We start from the raw sequence: 17,872 nt of genomic DNA on the forward strand, positions 1-17,872 counted from the left end.
TGCTGCTGCAGGCTGGGTGGCTGCGGGTAGTGACTGGGAGTTTGTCGTTAGTGGTGGGGAGAGTGCTTGTGGGGGGCTGTGAGTCGCTGAGTGTGTGGTGGTGGGGGGGGCCCTATGAGCAGTCGGTGATCGTAGCGGTGGGGGGCAGTGGTTGTTTGTGAGAGGCAGTGGCCGAGGCTGTGTGTCGTATCTGATTGTGCCAGGAGGTGTGAGTGGTGGGGAGGAGCAGTGGTTGTTTGAGGAGGTGGTGGTGGGGGGGGGGGGGTAGTGGTTGATTGAGGAGGTAGTCGTGGTGGTGGGGGGGGGGGTAGTGGTTGATTGAGGAGGTAGTCGTGGTGGTGGGGGGGGGGGGTAGTGGTTGATTGAGGAGGTAGTCGTGGTGGTGGGGGGGGGGGTAGTGGTTGATTGAGGAGGTAGTCGTGGTGGTGGGGGGGTAGTGGTTGATTGAGGAGGTAGTCGTGGTGGTGGGGGGGGGGTAGTGGTTGATTGAGGAGGTAGTCGTGGTGGTGGGGGGGTAGTGGTTGATTGAGGAGGTAGTCGTGGTGGTGGTGGTGGTGTGGGGGGGTGCGAGACGGTGGCTTTGTGTGTTAAGAGCGATCTGGGGGGGATGTTCCTCTGGGGAGGGGGCGGCTCCCCCGCCCTCCAGCAGCGAGGCGTGAACAGCGTGAGATTCAACCAGGATCACAGTGAGTACACAGTACACGTGTGCGTGTGTGTACAGTACACGTGTGCGTGTGTGTACAGTACACGTGTGTGTGTGTGTACAGTACACGTGTGTGTACACAGTACACGTGTGTGTGTACAGTACACGTGTGGGTGTGTACAGTACACGTGTGTGTGTGTGTACACAGTACGTGTGTGTACACAGTACACGTGTGGGTGTGTACGGTACACGTGTGTGTGTACACAGTACACGCGTGTGTGTGTGTACGGTACACGTGTGTGTGTACAGTACACGAGTGTGTGTGTACAGTACACGAGTGTGTGTGTACAGTACACGTGTGTGTGTACAGTACACGTGTGGGTGGGTGTACAGTACACGTGTGTGTGTACAGTACACGTGTGGGTGTGTGTACAGTGTACACGTGTGTGTACACAGTACACGAGTGTGTACACAGTACACGAGTGTGTGTGTACAGTACACGAGTGAGTGTGTGTACAGTACACGAGTGAGTGTGTGTACAGTACACGAGTGAGTGTGTGAACAGTACACGAGTGAGTGTGTGTACACAGTACACGAGTGAGTGTGTGTACAGTACACGAGTGAGTGTGTGTACAGTACACGAGTGAGTGTGTGAACAGTACACGAGTGAGTGTGTGTACACAGTACACGAGTGAGTGTGTGTACACAGTACACGAGTGAGTGTGTGTACAGTACACGAGTGAGTGTGTGTACAGTACACGAGTGAGTGTGTGAACAGTACACGAGTGAGTGTGTGAACAGTACACGAGTGAGTGTGTGTACACAGTACACGAGTGAGTGTGTGTACAGTACACGAGTGAGTGTGTGTACAGTACACGAGTGAGTGTGTGAACAGTACACGAGTGAGTGTGTGTACACAGTACACGAGTGAGTGTGTGTACAGTACACGAGTGAGTGTGTGTACAGTACACGAGTGAGTGTGTGTACAGTACACGAGTGAGTGTGTGTACACAGTACACGAGTGAGTGTGTGTACAGTACACGAGTGAGTGTGTGAACAGTACACGAGTGAGTGTGTGTACACAGTACACGAGTGAGTGTGTGTACACAGTACACGAGTGAGTGTGTGTACAGTACACGAGTGAGTGTGTGAACAGTACACGAGTGAGTGTGTGTACACAGTACACGAGTGAGTGTGTGTACACAGTACACGAGTGAGTGTGTGTACACAGTACACGAGTGTGTGTGTGTACACAGTACACGAGTGAGTGTGTGTACAGTACACGAGTGAGTGTGTGTACACAGTACACGAGTGAGTGTGTGTACACAGTACACGAGTGAGTGTGTGTACACAGTACACGAGTGTGTGTGTGAACAGTACACGTGTGTATACCCCTCGTGTTCACATGCACATAATATACAGTACACTTATAGTATAACAAAAAACACAATGCGATACCGTAGTATACACACGCGTACCAGAACGCACATACATAGACCCTAGCCTCTAGGTGCAGTGGTAATTAACATGTAGTAGTTTATACAGAGCACTGCAAATCTACTGCTGGATGAAGGCCTGTCCGTCCCGCGTCTGTCATGGGAGTTGTTTTGACCCCCGCTGGGGGGGGGGGTCTGTGCGGCAAAGCCGAAGGGAGAGGCCCAGGACACGGGGTTTGTAGCGCAGTGCGCTAACCACAGCGTGTGTGTTTGTGGCGTGTGTCGTGCGTGTGGTGTGTGTGTGTATGTGGTTTGTGTGTGGCGTGTGTAGTGTGTGTGGCGTGTGTGGCGTGTGTGGTGTGTGTGGTGTGTGGTGTGTGTGTGTCGCGTGTGTGTGGTGTGTGTGGCGTGTGTGGGGGTGTGTGCGGTGTGTTTGTCGCGTGTGTGGTGTGTGTGTTGTGTGTGTGTGTGTGGCGTGTGTCTGGTGTGTAGTGTGTGGTGTGTGTCGCGTGTGTTGTGTGTGTGTGTGTCGAGGATGCCTCTCACCCATCCTCACACACACTACAGACTACAACAGCATGGATACGCGATGATGGTGGGTATGGTGGTGAGGTTGACGATGGTAATTCATGATTGTGACGGCGTTGGGAATTCTGACGTTTGTGATGATTGCTGGTTGTCCTGATTATGCTGACGGCTGTGATGATGGTACAGTAATGGTGGTGATGCTTGCTGTGTCATGATGTTATGGGTCTGTAGCACGCTTCGCCGAGTACCGTAGTCAACCGAGTAAACGAGCAAAGACCTCCGCTCTCATCGTCACGAAAGCGCCGGTTCCCTTTTTCTGCAATGCCGGGCAACTTCCCCAATCGGACACTGTGGCTTGACAGCTGACTGTCGTTGTTGTCTTTCTATTGACCAGGTCTCTTCTGCTGCGCAATGGAGAGCGGAGTCAAGGTCTTCAATGTGGATCCACTGGCACAGAAAGCACATATCGGTGAGAGGGGAGAGTTGTTTGAGATCCAGCCAATGATGAGATTTGTCTTGCAAATCTCTGGGATATGTGATTACTCGAGGAATCGATATGTCCTACCGATGAACGGTCTGATTGCTCGACCAATCGAATAACTTGGAAAAAAGTTGTCGGGGAAAAAAACCCGTCTCAAACCCGTTCCATTTTCAAGTGTGCCGCTGAACTGGAGGTGAAGGGCGGGGCTTGGTGGAATCATTAGCAGCGTCGGCATCATCAGCAGCGTCGCGCTGGGCGTGGCTTGTAAGGGGTTTCCAACCTTCGCCGGAGGCAGGATGTCGTTACCGGCCCTCATTTTTAAACAGACCCGAGCGGTCGGCCACAAAAAGCAATTCGTAGTCGATAAGTTTGATATCATTTTACACCGCCAAAGCTGGAATTTAACCGAATTAAGTTCTGAAGCAAATCTGTATATTGTGGAGTGTTGTGCGCAAACATTGGTGGCGAGGCTGAAAAGGTCGATTCACTGCACTTGAGAATCCAGTTTAATCACCAGGTGGCTGGCCTGGATTAGAACCTCGGATCTCAGCAGTGCACATGAACGTGGACAGTGCCTTTTTGGCCAATCCACTGCTGGATGAGTGGCCTTCACACCGTGCGGCTCGTGGGGGTTATTGGGGACCCCACTTGATCTCGCTGGTCAGTGCGAGGTTAGTGAAGGCAGGGAGCAGAAAGTGTTTTTCTTCTTCTTCGCATGGCTGATGTTGATGTCGTGCCACAGCTGTAATTTTACACTGAAGTGGTTGAGACAAGAGGATTGCATCAGAAGTCGCGGAGTGGTGCATCCTGGCTGTGATGATGCCTCCTTCGTATTTGCGAATCAGGGCTTTGAGTGGCTGTCTAGTGCTGCCCCCATGGTTCGTGCGGATAACGCAGTTTAGGCATTGTGGCCCCATGAGCTTCGCGGAAGATCGAAGCCGGGGATCTGCGTTGAGTCTTTCTCGAGGTGTTTGTGACTTCTTATGAACGCCGTTCGGCTTTACAAGCTTCATCAGGGTTGAAGTACAGCACATCAAAGGACTTCGCTTCACTGCCCCCACAAAAACGATCTAAGAATTTCGCATCCCTTAATGAACGAGCTCAGAGAATGAGCGCCGCGATGTTTGAGTTGCGCGCCTCTTTGCCGGGCGGTCGCTCCACCGTCGCAGACCAGGAGCAGGTGGGCAGCGTGGGGCTCGCCGAGGTGCTGCGGCGCTCCAACCTCATCGCCATCGTCGGGGGCGGCAGCCTGCCACGCTTCGCCGAAAACTCCGGTGCGAACACCCCGACCGCCACTACCGACATGGCCACACCGCTGCCTCCAGCACCAGCAACACCACGAACATGGCCTACCGCCTTTACCACCACCACCGCGAATACCAACATGGCATCACCACAGCCCCCACCATCGATATTTCTCACACCGATTTGGACATTGCCACCACAATCACCGTCGCCGATACCAACGTGGTCACAGAGGCTGCTGTCGCTACCACCACCGCCACTGCTTGCCAACGTGGCCACCGACACCAACGTTGAGACAACCACTGCTACACCGTGACCAATATGGGCCCCGCCACCACCACCACTGACACGCCGCCATCGTGAACGTCACTGACTGCCACCATCAAGTACCACTGACAAGACAACACGAGCTTTAACACGTGTGCCAGCAACCACTGCCATAACCATCAATGCCATTGACACCAACATGGTGGCCACCACTGCCACCACCGATACAGCTACCCACAACTTGTCCATGGCCGTGTGATTTTTGTGCCGCCAGTGCTGATCTGGGACGACGCGCGTGGAGGGACCCCCGAGCAGGACAAACTCGTCCTGGACTTCACCTTCACGCAGCCCGTGCTGGCTGTGCGCATGCGCCACGACGCGTGAGGCCTCCCCCACCCTACCCCACCCCACCCCACCCTTTCCCCAACCCTCCCGACCAATTTGCGACTTGAAAATCGTGGTAATTAATCACATCGCCGGGGTGAGACGGGGCGATTCGTTGCACCCCGGGTAGAACACGGGACGTCGCACGATGTGCGGTCTGTGCTGGCGACACGCCGCTAACCGCTGTCAGCTGCTCGCCCCTCGTAATCGCTTGGGTGTCGAGCTATTCCCGAGCGAGGGATTTCACAGGAAGGTTCACGTGTGAAAATAGCGAGCGGGGGAGGAAGTGGGGGGGGGTGGAGGAGGAGGGTGAACACATTGTCAATGACATCTCGAGAAGAGATGCTGGTCCTGTTGCCAACGAAAAGGATGTCGCCGGTTGATTTTTTTCATGAATTCAAAGTAATGGGGACCTTGGGCAGGACACGTTGCTTGAAGAAATAATGATGATGACCGATGACCGAGAATAGTGATGGAGCGGCAGCCGAGGTAGCGAACGCGTCCGGGACGGCGTGCACCACTCGCGCAGTTTCGCGAGGTATCTCTCATCGTGCGCTCGTCTTGATGAGCCAGGCGATGTCCGCTTACTGTCAGTACCCGGGCCTGTCCCGCGAAGCTAGCGATCAGGCCTAGCGGATCGTCACTCTTCAATGAATCTTGGTCACCTGCCACACCGATAACCCTGGTGGAGTGCGCCAGCCCTTGGACTTTTAAGCGATTGGAGCCGACACTGCGAGTTCGTCAACTCGACGTTGTTGAGGGTTCGTCATCTGCCAAGCGCAGCCTAAATCGGCCAGCATTGTGAGGTTAAGAAGCAATAAGGTTCAAAGTGGATTTTTGGGTCAGATTGCTGCGTAAGTAAAACTTGTCTCGAAAAGCCCTCCTGCACCCGACAGCCAATTACCGTAATAAAGTCATCAAAAAAAAACTTGTTCACTAATTACTTATTTAGCAGCACCACTGGCGGTGCTGGAGAGTGATCCACACACATTTAACGATTTGGTTTGACGTCGCTGGTAGTTACAACCAGCATCATCAGCACGCAGTTGCCATAAATCTGAAGCTACGCATCGATACGTACACCATCAAAGTTTGTAATAATAATAATACCAAAATCTATACAGTTAGAAAAAACTCACATCTATTCTTTTTTTTCATTTGCAGAATATCGGTTGTGCTCCGGAGAAAGATCCACGTTTTCTCCTTCCCAGACAATCCCCGGGAAACCTCACAATTTGACACAAGGGACAATCCACTGGGTGAGGATACGTGGTGAAGTATGGTGAAACCCCACCCCACCCCCGCCCGAGACCTGCACGGCGCGGGGTGTACTTCATCCAGGAGTGGATTGACGCGAAGGCCGCACGCGCGGACGCAATACCATCACCCTGAATGCGCCTGATCTGTTCGACAGATCTCGGAAGCTAAGCAGGATTGAGGCTCGATAGTACTTGGCCAGCAAGTACTAAAGCAGCAGGTGCTAGAGGCTGCTACAGGGCTACGTGGTGGGCAGCACAGGGTAGTGCAACAAATTCCTCTCTTGTACTGCACTATGCTAACACATCTGTTCATTGCCTTCACCAATCCGCACTGACCATTGCGGTAAAGTATCGTCAAACAGCTCCCCCTTAACCGACATGGTATGGGGATGCTTACAAATCCAGCGGGTCACTGACAATGGGATTTAAATAAAATTACAATTATTAATACGTGTTGTAAACGAATTCACTACTTTGTTTTGATTCTTGTTTACATGAATACTTACTCCACCTTCTGTGTGTGCGGTAGGGAGTGCCGGAGTAGCGGTTAGCACACTGCGGTGTGAACCCGGTCGACTCAAGTTCAGTTCCCACTCGCGACCAATAACAGTGGCGAATATTTGACCTGGGTCCAGGGACTCCCCTGGGTCGACTCGGCATTAAATGAGACAAAGGCGGCCGGGCGTGGTGTTGATCACCCACCTCCTCGTGTACCGTACCGGCCTTCATAGGTGCTCGCTAATGGCACTTACCCCAACTCTCCGTTAAAGTCTATGCGGGGGAACTTTGTCTTTGTGTGCGCAGGCCTGTGCGAGCTGTCGACGTCACTCGAGCGGAGTCTGCTCGTGTTCCCCGGGCTCAAGAGTGGCTTCCTGCAGATGGTGGTACGGCGAGCCACGCACACACGCACGCGCACATGCACGCCTATGTGTGTATATATGTTGAACTTCTTTCGCACCATACATAGGCAACCGTGTCAATCGGAGGTGCGGGGGAAGGACAACAAACTAAACACAAACAGCAGTTCGAAAGCACGAGGAGTAACAACGGTGACTCGCCGATTAATATTGATTGTCGCGCTCGCAATACGCGTATCAGTTTGCGTGCGCGTCTCGATGTTTTTTTTACATTTGTGCAGTTATGTTGTTTGTAATAGGTTTGCGTGACCCCTGCAGCCACTACAGAAAGTAAAAATCAGTTCTTGAATGGATATACATACAACCTTTGAATCGTTAAGAACTGGTACTTTTGCCAAATTTGGTGAAACATGGGTTTGTTGTACATCCAGTCATTGGTGACCATGCAGAGGCCATGAACTCGCTGCACTTCAGAACCCGGTTTAACCTCTGGGGGACAAAACTTGGCTTTAAACCCCTGAACCTGCCTGGACATTGTTGTGTGGGAGGAAACGAGCAGAGCACCTGGGGAACCATAATAGAGGTCTGTTTGTGCCAGTCCATTGTGTCGTTGTGTTATTGTGCACTCGTGTGCGTGTGTGTGTTGGCGGTGAGAGCGGTAGTGCAGCTGTTAGCGCTCTGTACTGCAAACTCAGTGACCCGAGTTTGATTCCCGCTCGCAGCCAAGACCAGCAACGAATATCTGGACTGATCCTGGTCCTCACCTAGGTCAACTAAGCCTCAAATGAGTAGCTGATACAATGTGTAAACATGGCCACTTGGGAGATAGAAGCGGCTGGGCGTGGTTCTGACCACCCCACAACCTCGTGTGCCATGCCGACCTTCATGGGTGCTACTCGGTTAACACCACTTGCCCCCAAAATTCTGTTAAAGGCTATACGGTCGCTCTTGGTCTCGGTGCAGTTACCAATGCTGTGTTCTGAATGTCCCAGGATATTTCTGCTCTGAAGGGAGCCCCAAAGCGGCCTGGCCTGGGGCCCAACAAGAGCGGTGTGACGGTGAAAGCCCACGAGAGTGACCTGGCGTGCATCGCGCTCGACTCCACGGCCAGCAGAGTGGCCACCGCCTCTCACAAGGTGCCCCACCGCACTGCACCGCACAACCGCACCGCACAACCGCACCGCACAGCACAGCAACCGTAACACGGTTGGCTACGTGATCGGGGGAGCGGTGCGACATACATGCCGCACCGCTCCCCCGATCACCGGGTACTCAACGTGCATACTCGCCGCTCGTTGATGGTCACATGTCGCTACTGCTTCTGCGCTAGTGGGATTTGCCGCGGTGTAACGGTGAGCAGTGCACTGCCGGTTCGATTCCATCTCCCGGCGTGGCAGTTGAAACATTGGAGCGAGTTTCTTAAATCTACCCCCGTCCCCCCCCGCATCTTCAACCACCTCTGTCCATCCAGCAGTATAAATGGGTAGGCCTCTGTTGATTGGCAGGTTGTGTCCGGTGGGGTAAAATGTGGGTTACTCCCACCTCTTCCAGGACATGTGACCAATGTTGAAAAGTTGGCCAAAAATATCCTCCACAGGATTTCAAGTGCAGGCACTTCTTCTGTCAGCAGTGGTGTAACCAAGCAATTGCAGGGCTGTGCCTTTACCATTTACTACAAGCACTGTACAGCCCTTTATCAATTCATGTTGGTCGTAGGGGTTGTATCACCATACTTCACCACACTGGTCAGAGCAGGACGGTGAAGGGAATGCCCAGTCTGGTTGGATATTGCTTGCCACTGATGTTAGCCATGGCTGGCATTCATGTTCAGTGTGCTAACTACTGCGCCACCACTCCCTCCCACCACCACAACCACTGTTACATGCTAATCACTATCATCACCATCATAATGATTATCACAATCATCGTCATCGTGTATGTATGCTGAACTTCTTTCACACCGTACATAGCCAACCATGCTATGTACGGTGTGAAAGAGACAAACTAAACACACAAAGCAGTTTCTAAAGAAATTCGTTTTCAATAAGAACTGTCCAAGATGTTGGGGAAGAAAGGGTGATGATGATGAGAGGTGTGGGAAGAGAGGGAGAAGATAGAAGGAAGGAGCGAGAAGAAGTGAGCTGCACGGAGGAGCGGCGTCTGTTTTCACAGCGGGAGGCGGGGAGAGGGGAGGGATTCGGAGTGGGGGTGCCCACGCAGAAGTCACGTGATGTACGGGAGGCTCGAGCTGATTTTCATGTAGAGATGTGTGCGATACTCTGGCAGGGAACGCTGATCCGTATCTACGACACGACAAACGGCGACAGAACCATGGAGCTCAGGAGAGGCGCCGACTCGGCTCAACTCTACTGGCAAGTGGCTGACGGCTTCGCGCGCGTTTACCGTCGTGCACGCCTACACGTGTGCACGTACACTCGACAAAAACGGGCGCAATTCGCCCGTAAGTTCTGGCGACGTCACCACGGTGCTTGTGCCTGGCTAGGTGCACTTTGAGGCCATGTGAAGATCTTGGTTCTTTCGGTAAAGTCACATAGAATGACTTTACCGAAAGAACCAAGAAGATGAATCCCTGCAGTCACGAAAGCTTTAAATCGCCATGTGAAGAGTTGAAGGCAGGGTGCACCAGCTGTGCTCCCCACTGTGCCACCTCGCTACACTTTATTCGCCCAGGGCCCCGCTCGTTGTTGTGAACGTCGCTCCCTCTGCTCTTTGTTGTTAGAGGGCGACTGCCTCCAACTGCCCAGCAGCGTCCTTCACGAGATTCCTCCACAGAGGCCGATCTTGACACCGCTGGTACCAGTCATCTGCAAGTCCATTCGGCTTCACATCCTCCTGTACCACATCAGCCGATCTCTTTTGTAGCCTATGCCATGCCCGTTTAGCACCCTCTATCTGGCCAAGCAGAAGCTGCTTGGGCATGTGGGCTACATGACCTGACCAATGCAGCCTCACTTGTCGGAGGAGCTCACTGATGATACTTGCAAAGATGGAAATTATTCTACGCATAGGTAAACAAGACGTAAGATAATGCCGGAGCCGGAGGACATCCCTGTCACACCCCACGGTGTACAGGTAATGGCTCCGACTCCTGTCGTCGCAGGTTTACCGGGGCCTGCCCATCATCATGAAGGTCCTTAATGAATGTGAGCAGAGGGTGAGGGACTCCAAAAGCATGCAGAATAGATCGCTGGTATATTCATGGTATCATAGGCATTGACCGGGTTGATAAAGCAGAGATATGTCCTGTTGAATCTCCCAACATCTCTGCTGTAGTAGACCTCTCTATGCGCTGGGAAGAAGGGCCTATGCGCCAAACAGTCACCTTTTGTAAACTCGTCAAGGCCCCACAGTGTTATTGATGAATGTGTCGAGTTTTGTTGTTGTTTTACGTAAACCGAATGAGGAAGCTTGCTGGTGGGGTTTGAAATGAGAATTCTGTCTGATCCGTGGCTTCTTTTGCAGCATCAACTTCAGCCAGGATGCGTCGTTCCTCTGCGCGTCCAGCGACAAGGGCACGGTGCACATCTTCGCGCTGAAGCAGACCAAACTGAACCGTCGCTCCGCGTGAGTGACTCTCCTTCGAACTTGGAGTTGGGGTTGGTGCCCCGTCACAGACTCTTTCCGGCGGCGTTGGCCATCTTCAGCGTCTCTCGCAGAGACTTTGTCCGAGGTCACCACGATGTGAGGAAAGGCCTCTGGATCTGCGGATCCAGAAATCACCGCTTCGATTCCGTCTCCCGGCGCGGCGGTCGAAGCAACGGGGGCGAGTTTCTTAAATATTACTAACCGACTAACCTCTCCCGCTCCCCCCACCCCGCCGGTCCACCCCTGGTCTTGCCGTGTGCCGCAGGCTAGCACGCGTGGGCCGCAAGGTGAGCCCGGCGCTGGGAGAGTACGCCGAGTCGCAGTGGAGCCTCGCGAGCTTCACCGTGCCTGCCGAGACGGCGTGCGCCTGCGCTTTCGGCAAGGGCAACTCCATCATCGGTAAGCGGACTCGGTCATCGGAAAGCTAATTCGGTGATAGGTACGTTGACTTGGTCGTCAATAATCTGACCCGGTGGCCGATGAGCAGACTCGGTGACCGGTAAGCCAGCCCATGGGCACGGGGTGCACAGTAAAGGTGGACGCAATCCCAAAAGGCAAATAGGCGTTCATATCTACCCCGAGAGAGGTTTTTACGAATAAGCTGCAATTTTATTTGTGAAGACAATTGAATATAATTTGTTGTAAGGCCATTCGGGTAACAAGTGCACAGCCATTGCAGGATATCTTGCTTTGGCATCATAAACCCTTTACCGACTCGCGTACAAATTTTTTACCCCTTCTTTTGCGCGAGTCAAACTCTACGTAAACGAGACCCGGAATGCTAAATCATTAGAGCAAACCTCCTACAAATGCATGCTGACCTCACGCTTTCATTCCCACCCCCTCCCCCCGAGAGCTTTCGTTATGCAACGGTGTCCATGCTGCATGTGACGCATGTTTGACACCGCCTCGGAAATACCCAGACTGCTTTGTGCAGCTCTGACGTCACTTAGAAATGTTGTTACTAAGATGTTGACGTTACCAATTACATAAAAAATGTCATCGTCAATCTGGCTTTTCACAATTATCCGGAACAATAGCAACAGGTTTCACCTTAAAGTTGCCTTGCAGAAACCAAACGAGGCTGTGTCAGGACATTACTAAACGCACGACTCTTATAAACTAGGTGATCACTCGTGTGCAAAGTGCACACCTCATTAGCCCTATTTACAGCTGTTCGGTCTTGGATTTTATTTGCAGAACTGCCGTTTGTCTCAAACTGTCCATCAACTAAAGTTTGCAACTTCCCGAATCCGACAACAATACTTTTAAAGTCACGACCATGACTCCAGCATGATGCATAGAGCGATTCGCCCATTTGTCGGCGATTTTATTAATCGTCACGGTTCGGGCTCGCGATTCAACTCGAGGGACTCGTGCAGAGGGGGATATGTACAAAAGGGACTCGGCAGGCTCCGGTGTGGGAGGCCCCAGAGGGGTCGGACCAGTGCCGGATTATCCGAGTAGCATATGCTACGGGCCCCACACTAAATGCTTTCAAAACTTTTATGAACGACTGGGTGTTTAAGGTTAGCGATTTGTCGTATTATCTGGCTGTATAGCAAATGAAAAAATACAATTACTTTACTATGCAAGTAAAAAATGTTTTTTAATATTTACGTGTTTTTTTTTTAATTTAGGGCCCCTTTATAACATATGCTACAGGCCCCGCACTAGCTTAATCTGGCACTGGGTAGGGCGATGGGGGGGCGGTGGTCCGAGTTGATAAGGCGAAGGGCATGGTAGCAATGTTCGTGCACACGACACTGGACGGTTAACCCAGTGACCGTGGCTTTGTCCCCCCGAGGAGCGGATGAATAAAACATGTCATTTCTGAAATGTCACATTAATATTTGATGTGAAACAAATACTTCTAAGACCGTGCTAAATAATTAAGTGATTTTGGTTGGCCATGGTAGCCCAAGTGAATTGCATCGTCGGAGCAGTTGTATCCTTTCTGACTAAAGTTGAATAAAATTTACTCTAAATTACATGACAATACAACTAATTAATTACCCATGAGAGCCTCGCTTGAGTAGTCTCAAGACTGTTTATTTTCTCAGCAGGCTCCTGCAGTAGGAGGTTTGGTCAGTCTCACGAGCATTTGCAGTGTAGCAGGAAACTGGAGAAATCCCACCGCGCGTACGAGGGGGCGACTCTCAACGTTCAGGTTGTGCGGGTTCATAGCCGCGCGCTAATCACTGTGCCACCACTCCCAACCCCGTTCTTTCCTTAGCTGGATTTGTTTTGACCGATGATGAAATCACGTTTGGTCCATTTACGTTGAATCTTGATTTGAAGCTTTCGTGACTGCAGGAATCCATACTCTTTGGTTCTTTCGGTAAAGTCACGTAGGTATAAAACAAAATAAATCACGACGTTTCGATCACAACACAAGCGGTCGTCCTCGGGCGGAAACAAATTACATCGGTTAAACTACCACATTGCATGATGTGGTTAAGGGACTATTATAGTTTAACTGGACCGGTAAAATATTTTTTCCGCCACCAACTACCCGTTACAGATTTTGGAACTCGATAAATAAACCTCCGTGGCTGGAATGCTGAACTGCATGAAGTGATGTGCCATCTAAAAAACACCGCTGAGGGTGCCATGGGAAAGCCACCTTGGCTCCCTCTATCCGAGTCGCAGCACGTGAACCCGAGCGGGGAGCGGGATGCGGCTAGGTGAAGATGGAGGGAGTTTTTGCCAGCGACCTGGCCCAACAGACATTTATCCTCGGTAGTATTTGGAATTAAGTCACGGTAGCTCTTGCACCAGGTGCACGGCTCTGCCGGGGAAGTGTGCGGGCAACGCTTTTGATTGCTCTAGCCGGTTTTCTCTCTAGGGCGAGTCTCTGATAGTGATGCAACTCTATAGTCAAGTTTCATTAATGTTTAAAGATTTCGACCGTAGTAGTTTGGGAGAGCATCAATAATAATGTTGTTTAAAACGGGAAGGAGTAATCTGTACGTCTTGCGCTGTGCAGCTGTGTGCCTGGACGGGACATTTCACAAATACGTCTTCACGCTCGAGGGCAGCTGCAAGAGGGAAGCCTTTGATGTCTACCTGGACCTGGAGAATGATGATTTCTAACTTCTGACGTTGCCGCTCCCCCTGCCCGCCCGCCCGCCTGCCCACCCACCCACCCGCCTGGCTTCCCTGAACCGAGCCTTTGAAACGCCTTCACAGGCTGAACTTGCTGGGGAGAAACGACGACGGAATTCAAGCACTGCACACGGCGAAATGAATTTTTCTAAGAAATCCGAGCAAGCGGTTTGTAAACGGAAGCCTTTCGTTAGGCGGCTGCGTACTGCTTATGTTGCCGGCATGCCCGGGGTGGGGGTTGGTTTGCATGGACGGGTAGAACCTCGTTTGGAGCCTCCAAGTAAAATTGCTGCAAGGAATGACCTACTGCAGTGTGATGACGAGGCTGTGACTTAATTTACAAGAGTGGGGCAGCTGTTTGCCAGTTCTCACGGCCAGAATTTTAAAGTTGTCTGCATTTCTCAACGTCTTGAGATTGCAAGTTGCATTTAGATGTTCCGCAAGTCTAAGTTTTGGAATGTAATTGAATTGTTAAAGATAAACAAATGCTCTCGCCTTACTTGTAGGTGAATTTGCAAAATAAGTGGACTCTCCTGTGGTTGATTAAATTACATTAAAAATAAAATATTGTAACCAGCGCTTAATTCCAGCAGCAACAGTTCCAATACTTATTTTGACATGGCACATCCAGCCTATGCAGAAGTTACGTGAATATCGGGTACAAATGTATACGTTTATAATAGTTAGGCATATGCTGCTCTAGTGGTAGTGCTGTTATGGCGATAAACCCTTTAACTCCCAAGCCCGGCCTAGCAGCGTTCCAGAAAGCAGTGAGAATCGAGCCCCGATTATAACGTGTGGCCTGGGTGGGGGGGGCCTCGGGCGAAGAATGGGACAATTTTATTCAACTCGGACAAACGTTGGCTCAATTTTTTTAATCACGAGTAGTAGGAAATTAGAAGCACTCAATTATGCATTATTTCAAGATGGATCGTTTCCAGCAGTCGGGACATTGATTTCTGCTGAAATATGTGGATGTATTTTATAAAAACAAAAAAAACATTACACTTGCAATGCCAAGGAGATGGTTGTTCTGGTTCGTCTGCTGATCTAGGCAGGCTTAAGTCAGGGCTGGTGCGTTTTGTCGATGTTCGTAGCGACGGGTGTTCTCATCACCATGGGTAAAGACAAGCTACTGGAGTTATGTAATGTCGATACGAATTAGCAACTACTTTTGAGGTGTGTAATTTAGATATAGGTTACGAACGCTACGCAAATGCATATTTAATGGAGTGGTAGCATGTTTGTAACTGGTCGATGTTTGAGCCTGGCAGCCACCCTGGTTAAATACTGCGAGTGCCCGAGCCAAAAACACGAGGTGCTGTCCCCGTTTGCTTCCAAGTGGACGTTAAATATCCCGCGACGTCATTTGAAAACAATCTTTGGCCATCTGTGGCTGGCGGCGTCACTGTCCGGATACGAAACGTAACTCAATTTATGGAATGGGAATAGCCAATAGCAACATCGCCCACCTCCCCTGTTAGGTTGGTGCTGGTGTTCACATTGTGCTGCACAGGGGGCAGCTTCCTTCAGCAGGGGCTTGGCTGCCCATGACACCTCGCTTACGACACTGGCCTTGCAGGAAACGGATCGTCAAGAGGGGCATTGCCGGTTACAGCCCAATAATTGAGCGCAATTAATGCTAGATTTGAAGCTTTCGTGACTGCAAGGATCATACTCTTAGTTTTTTCAGAAAAAGTCACGTAGGTAAAAAATTAAAATTAATAAAAAGTAAAATAATAAAAATCACGACGTTTCGGAGGCAACACAAGTCTCCGTCATCAGGTGGGACCGTCACTTGATGCAGCAAATTTAGCTGTGACGGTCCCACCTGATGATGGAGACTTGTGTTGCCTCCGAAACGTCGTGATTTTTATTATATTTTTTTATTTCATTTTTTACCTACGTGACTTTACCGAAAAAACTAAGAATATGAGTACGCAATGAATGCCTCCGCAGTCTTGCAATAATTTAAAACCGACCAGCAGACTCGGTTCCCACAATGCGAGAGCATGAGATTGTGCACTATCGTTAAGATATGTTTTCTTTGTATATATTTGCATTAGATTAAAAAAATAATTCCTTATTCCTCGGTTGTATTTAAGTTGTAGATTCGCTCAAATTATATTTTGGTGGAAATCACATGCCGACAACAAGGGTTGCCATTCGCCACCAAGTTGTGGTGACCTTGCCACAGAATGCTTGTGCCAGACGAGTTTGCACTTTGAGCCATGTGAAGTGGCAAATGCTCTGCTGGCAGGACACGACACACAAATGTTAGCACAGCACTCGAGGTGTAACAATGCATGAATAAAATATCGATTCTTACGCTCACGATACATGCATCGAACTGCACGTTTTAGAACAATGTCCCCCCCCCCTCCCCTATTTTTACGTTGTACATAATGCATTAGGGCGATTCGAACAGCCTCTGGTGGCTGCGACATTCACTGGCGATGAAAATGTATTCTTGTAATCGAATCCTTACCCTGAATCTCAACAAGTCATCGGATGCCGGAAATCATTCTACCACCAACCCGGCTTCCACCAGCGAAGCTTCTGAGATGCAATGAGATCAGGCCGATTAAAGGTGAATTCATCTCCGATAAATCTCCCCAGGATTAATTGGAATTACGGCAGGGGTAGCACCACGGTGGTGAGATGTTAACTACCTCACTTGGTATATAGGTTGTGGGTTTGATCCCAACCCTGCCTGTATATTTGGAGTTTGCATGTTCTCCCTGTGCTCGCGTGGATTTCTCTGGTTTTTCCCTCCACATTTAGAATCAACGTGCGTTTAGAGTAACTGGCTGCTTTAAATTTCCACAAGCCACTTTGAGCTATCATTAGGAGCCAGGTCACTTATGGAAAAATAGCTGTGGGCCTTACCTAGTAAAAAAAAAAAAGTTTGGTTTTAAATAGTTCATAATTTTTACACCTTAATACACACCGCACATGCATATTCATATATACAGCATGGTTGCCATGAGCCGTGTAATTTACCACCCACCACCGCCTTGTAGCCTGGTGCCTGCCAGCCCAGGAGCAGTTACACCGCCCATGCACTTAACAGCCAAGCCACTGGGCGGCCGCTGTTCTTGATTTGAAAACAAAACGACAATTGTGCAAAAGGGGTTGGGAGACTCGGGACACGGAGGGCACCCCGTGACTCGGCTTATACAGCGAGCGTCAGTCCCACCCCTGCGGGCGAGTCGAGTGCCGGATGGTGTTCCTCGTGCCACGATCTCATCGCACGCCATCGGGCCACACAACATCACTATGCAGATCAAGGCACATTGTAGCTTCGCCATCAACAGTTGGGTGCATGAGTGGGTTGTTTTTGCCATTCGTAACGGAACGGATGAAAGGCCTTTCATTGTTGTACTCGGAGCATCGGCTTGTATTTCTGAATACGAAGGACCGTGTTGTAGCAATTTTTTTAAACTCTCGTCATCGCTGACATCTGATACCGTAAAAGGATCATACGCCGATATGTTTGGCTAGGACTTTAGTACCGATTTGTTGTATGGTAATGGAGTTCCATCACGAGATTGCTGTATGGCCACAAGAGATAGTGGCTTGGGATGCTATCTAGCAGTGGATAGGTCATGGCTGTTAAGTTGTGTGCTTATACCCCCGTCAATACAATTACCTTTTTTCCCAATCACATCTATAAATGCATGCTTTCACTCACACAAACATAAGCACACAATTTACTGTATATTTACCCAAGTGCCAAAACATTGTACTACATTTTTAATGCGTGTAATAATTTTGAAATGGAACATTCCAATGAGTGCACTGAAAATATTAATTATATCTATTTCTGTTACGTGTATGACTGTATAAATAATAAAAAATGTGCTGTATCTTGAGTGAGCCTTTGTTCAATTCTGCCGGCAGCCTGCCAAGGAAGAGGCACAGCAACGCCACCCGGGCTGACTGGGAGGGTTGACAACTAAACGTTTAAGTCTGCATGTCCCATCAGTGACGATATAAACAGTGGTTTCGTAAACTGGGTCATGTGAATAAGACTCGTGGGAGACTTAGCAGCTCTG

At 50.3% G+C, this 17,872-nt stretch overlaps 1 protein-coding gene across 1 annotated transcript; it reads left to right on the plus strand.

The window, feature by feature from the left end:
* Positions 1–494: 494 nt before the first annotated feature.
* LOC144729374 (WD repeat domain phosphoinositide-interacting protein 4-like) lies at positions 495–17,689 on the plus strand. Its single transcript, XM_078609601.1, has 11 exons — positions 495–686; positions 3,002–3,076; positions 4,258–4,362; positions 4,875–4,980; positions 6,149–6,243; positions 7,048–7,127; positions 8,093–8,236; positions 9,387–9,472; positions 10,584–10,685; positions 10,972–11,105; positions 13,696–17,689. The coding sequence occupies exons 1-11, from the start codon at positions 608–610 to the stop codon at positions 13,800–13,802; spliced, it is 1,113 nt and encodes a 370-aa protein (XP_078465727.1). The 5' UTR covers positions 495–607; the 3' UTR covers positions 13,803–17,689.
* The last annotated feature ends 183 nt before the right edge of the window (positions 17,690–17,872 follow it).

Source organism: Lampetra planeri, chromosome 32 (assembly GCF_965212315.1).
Source record: "Lampetra planeri chromosome 32, kcLamPlan1.2.h2, whole genome shotgun sequence".
Taxonomy (NCBI): Eukaryota; Metazoa; Chordata; class Hyperoartia; order Petromyzontiformes; family Petromyzontidae; genus Lampetra; species Lampetra planeri.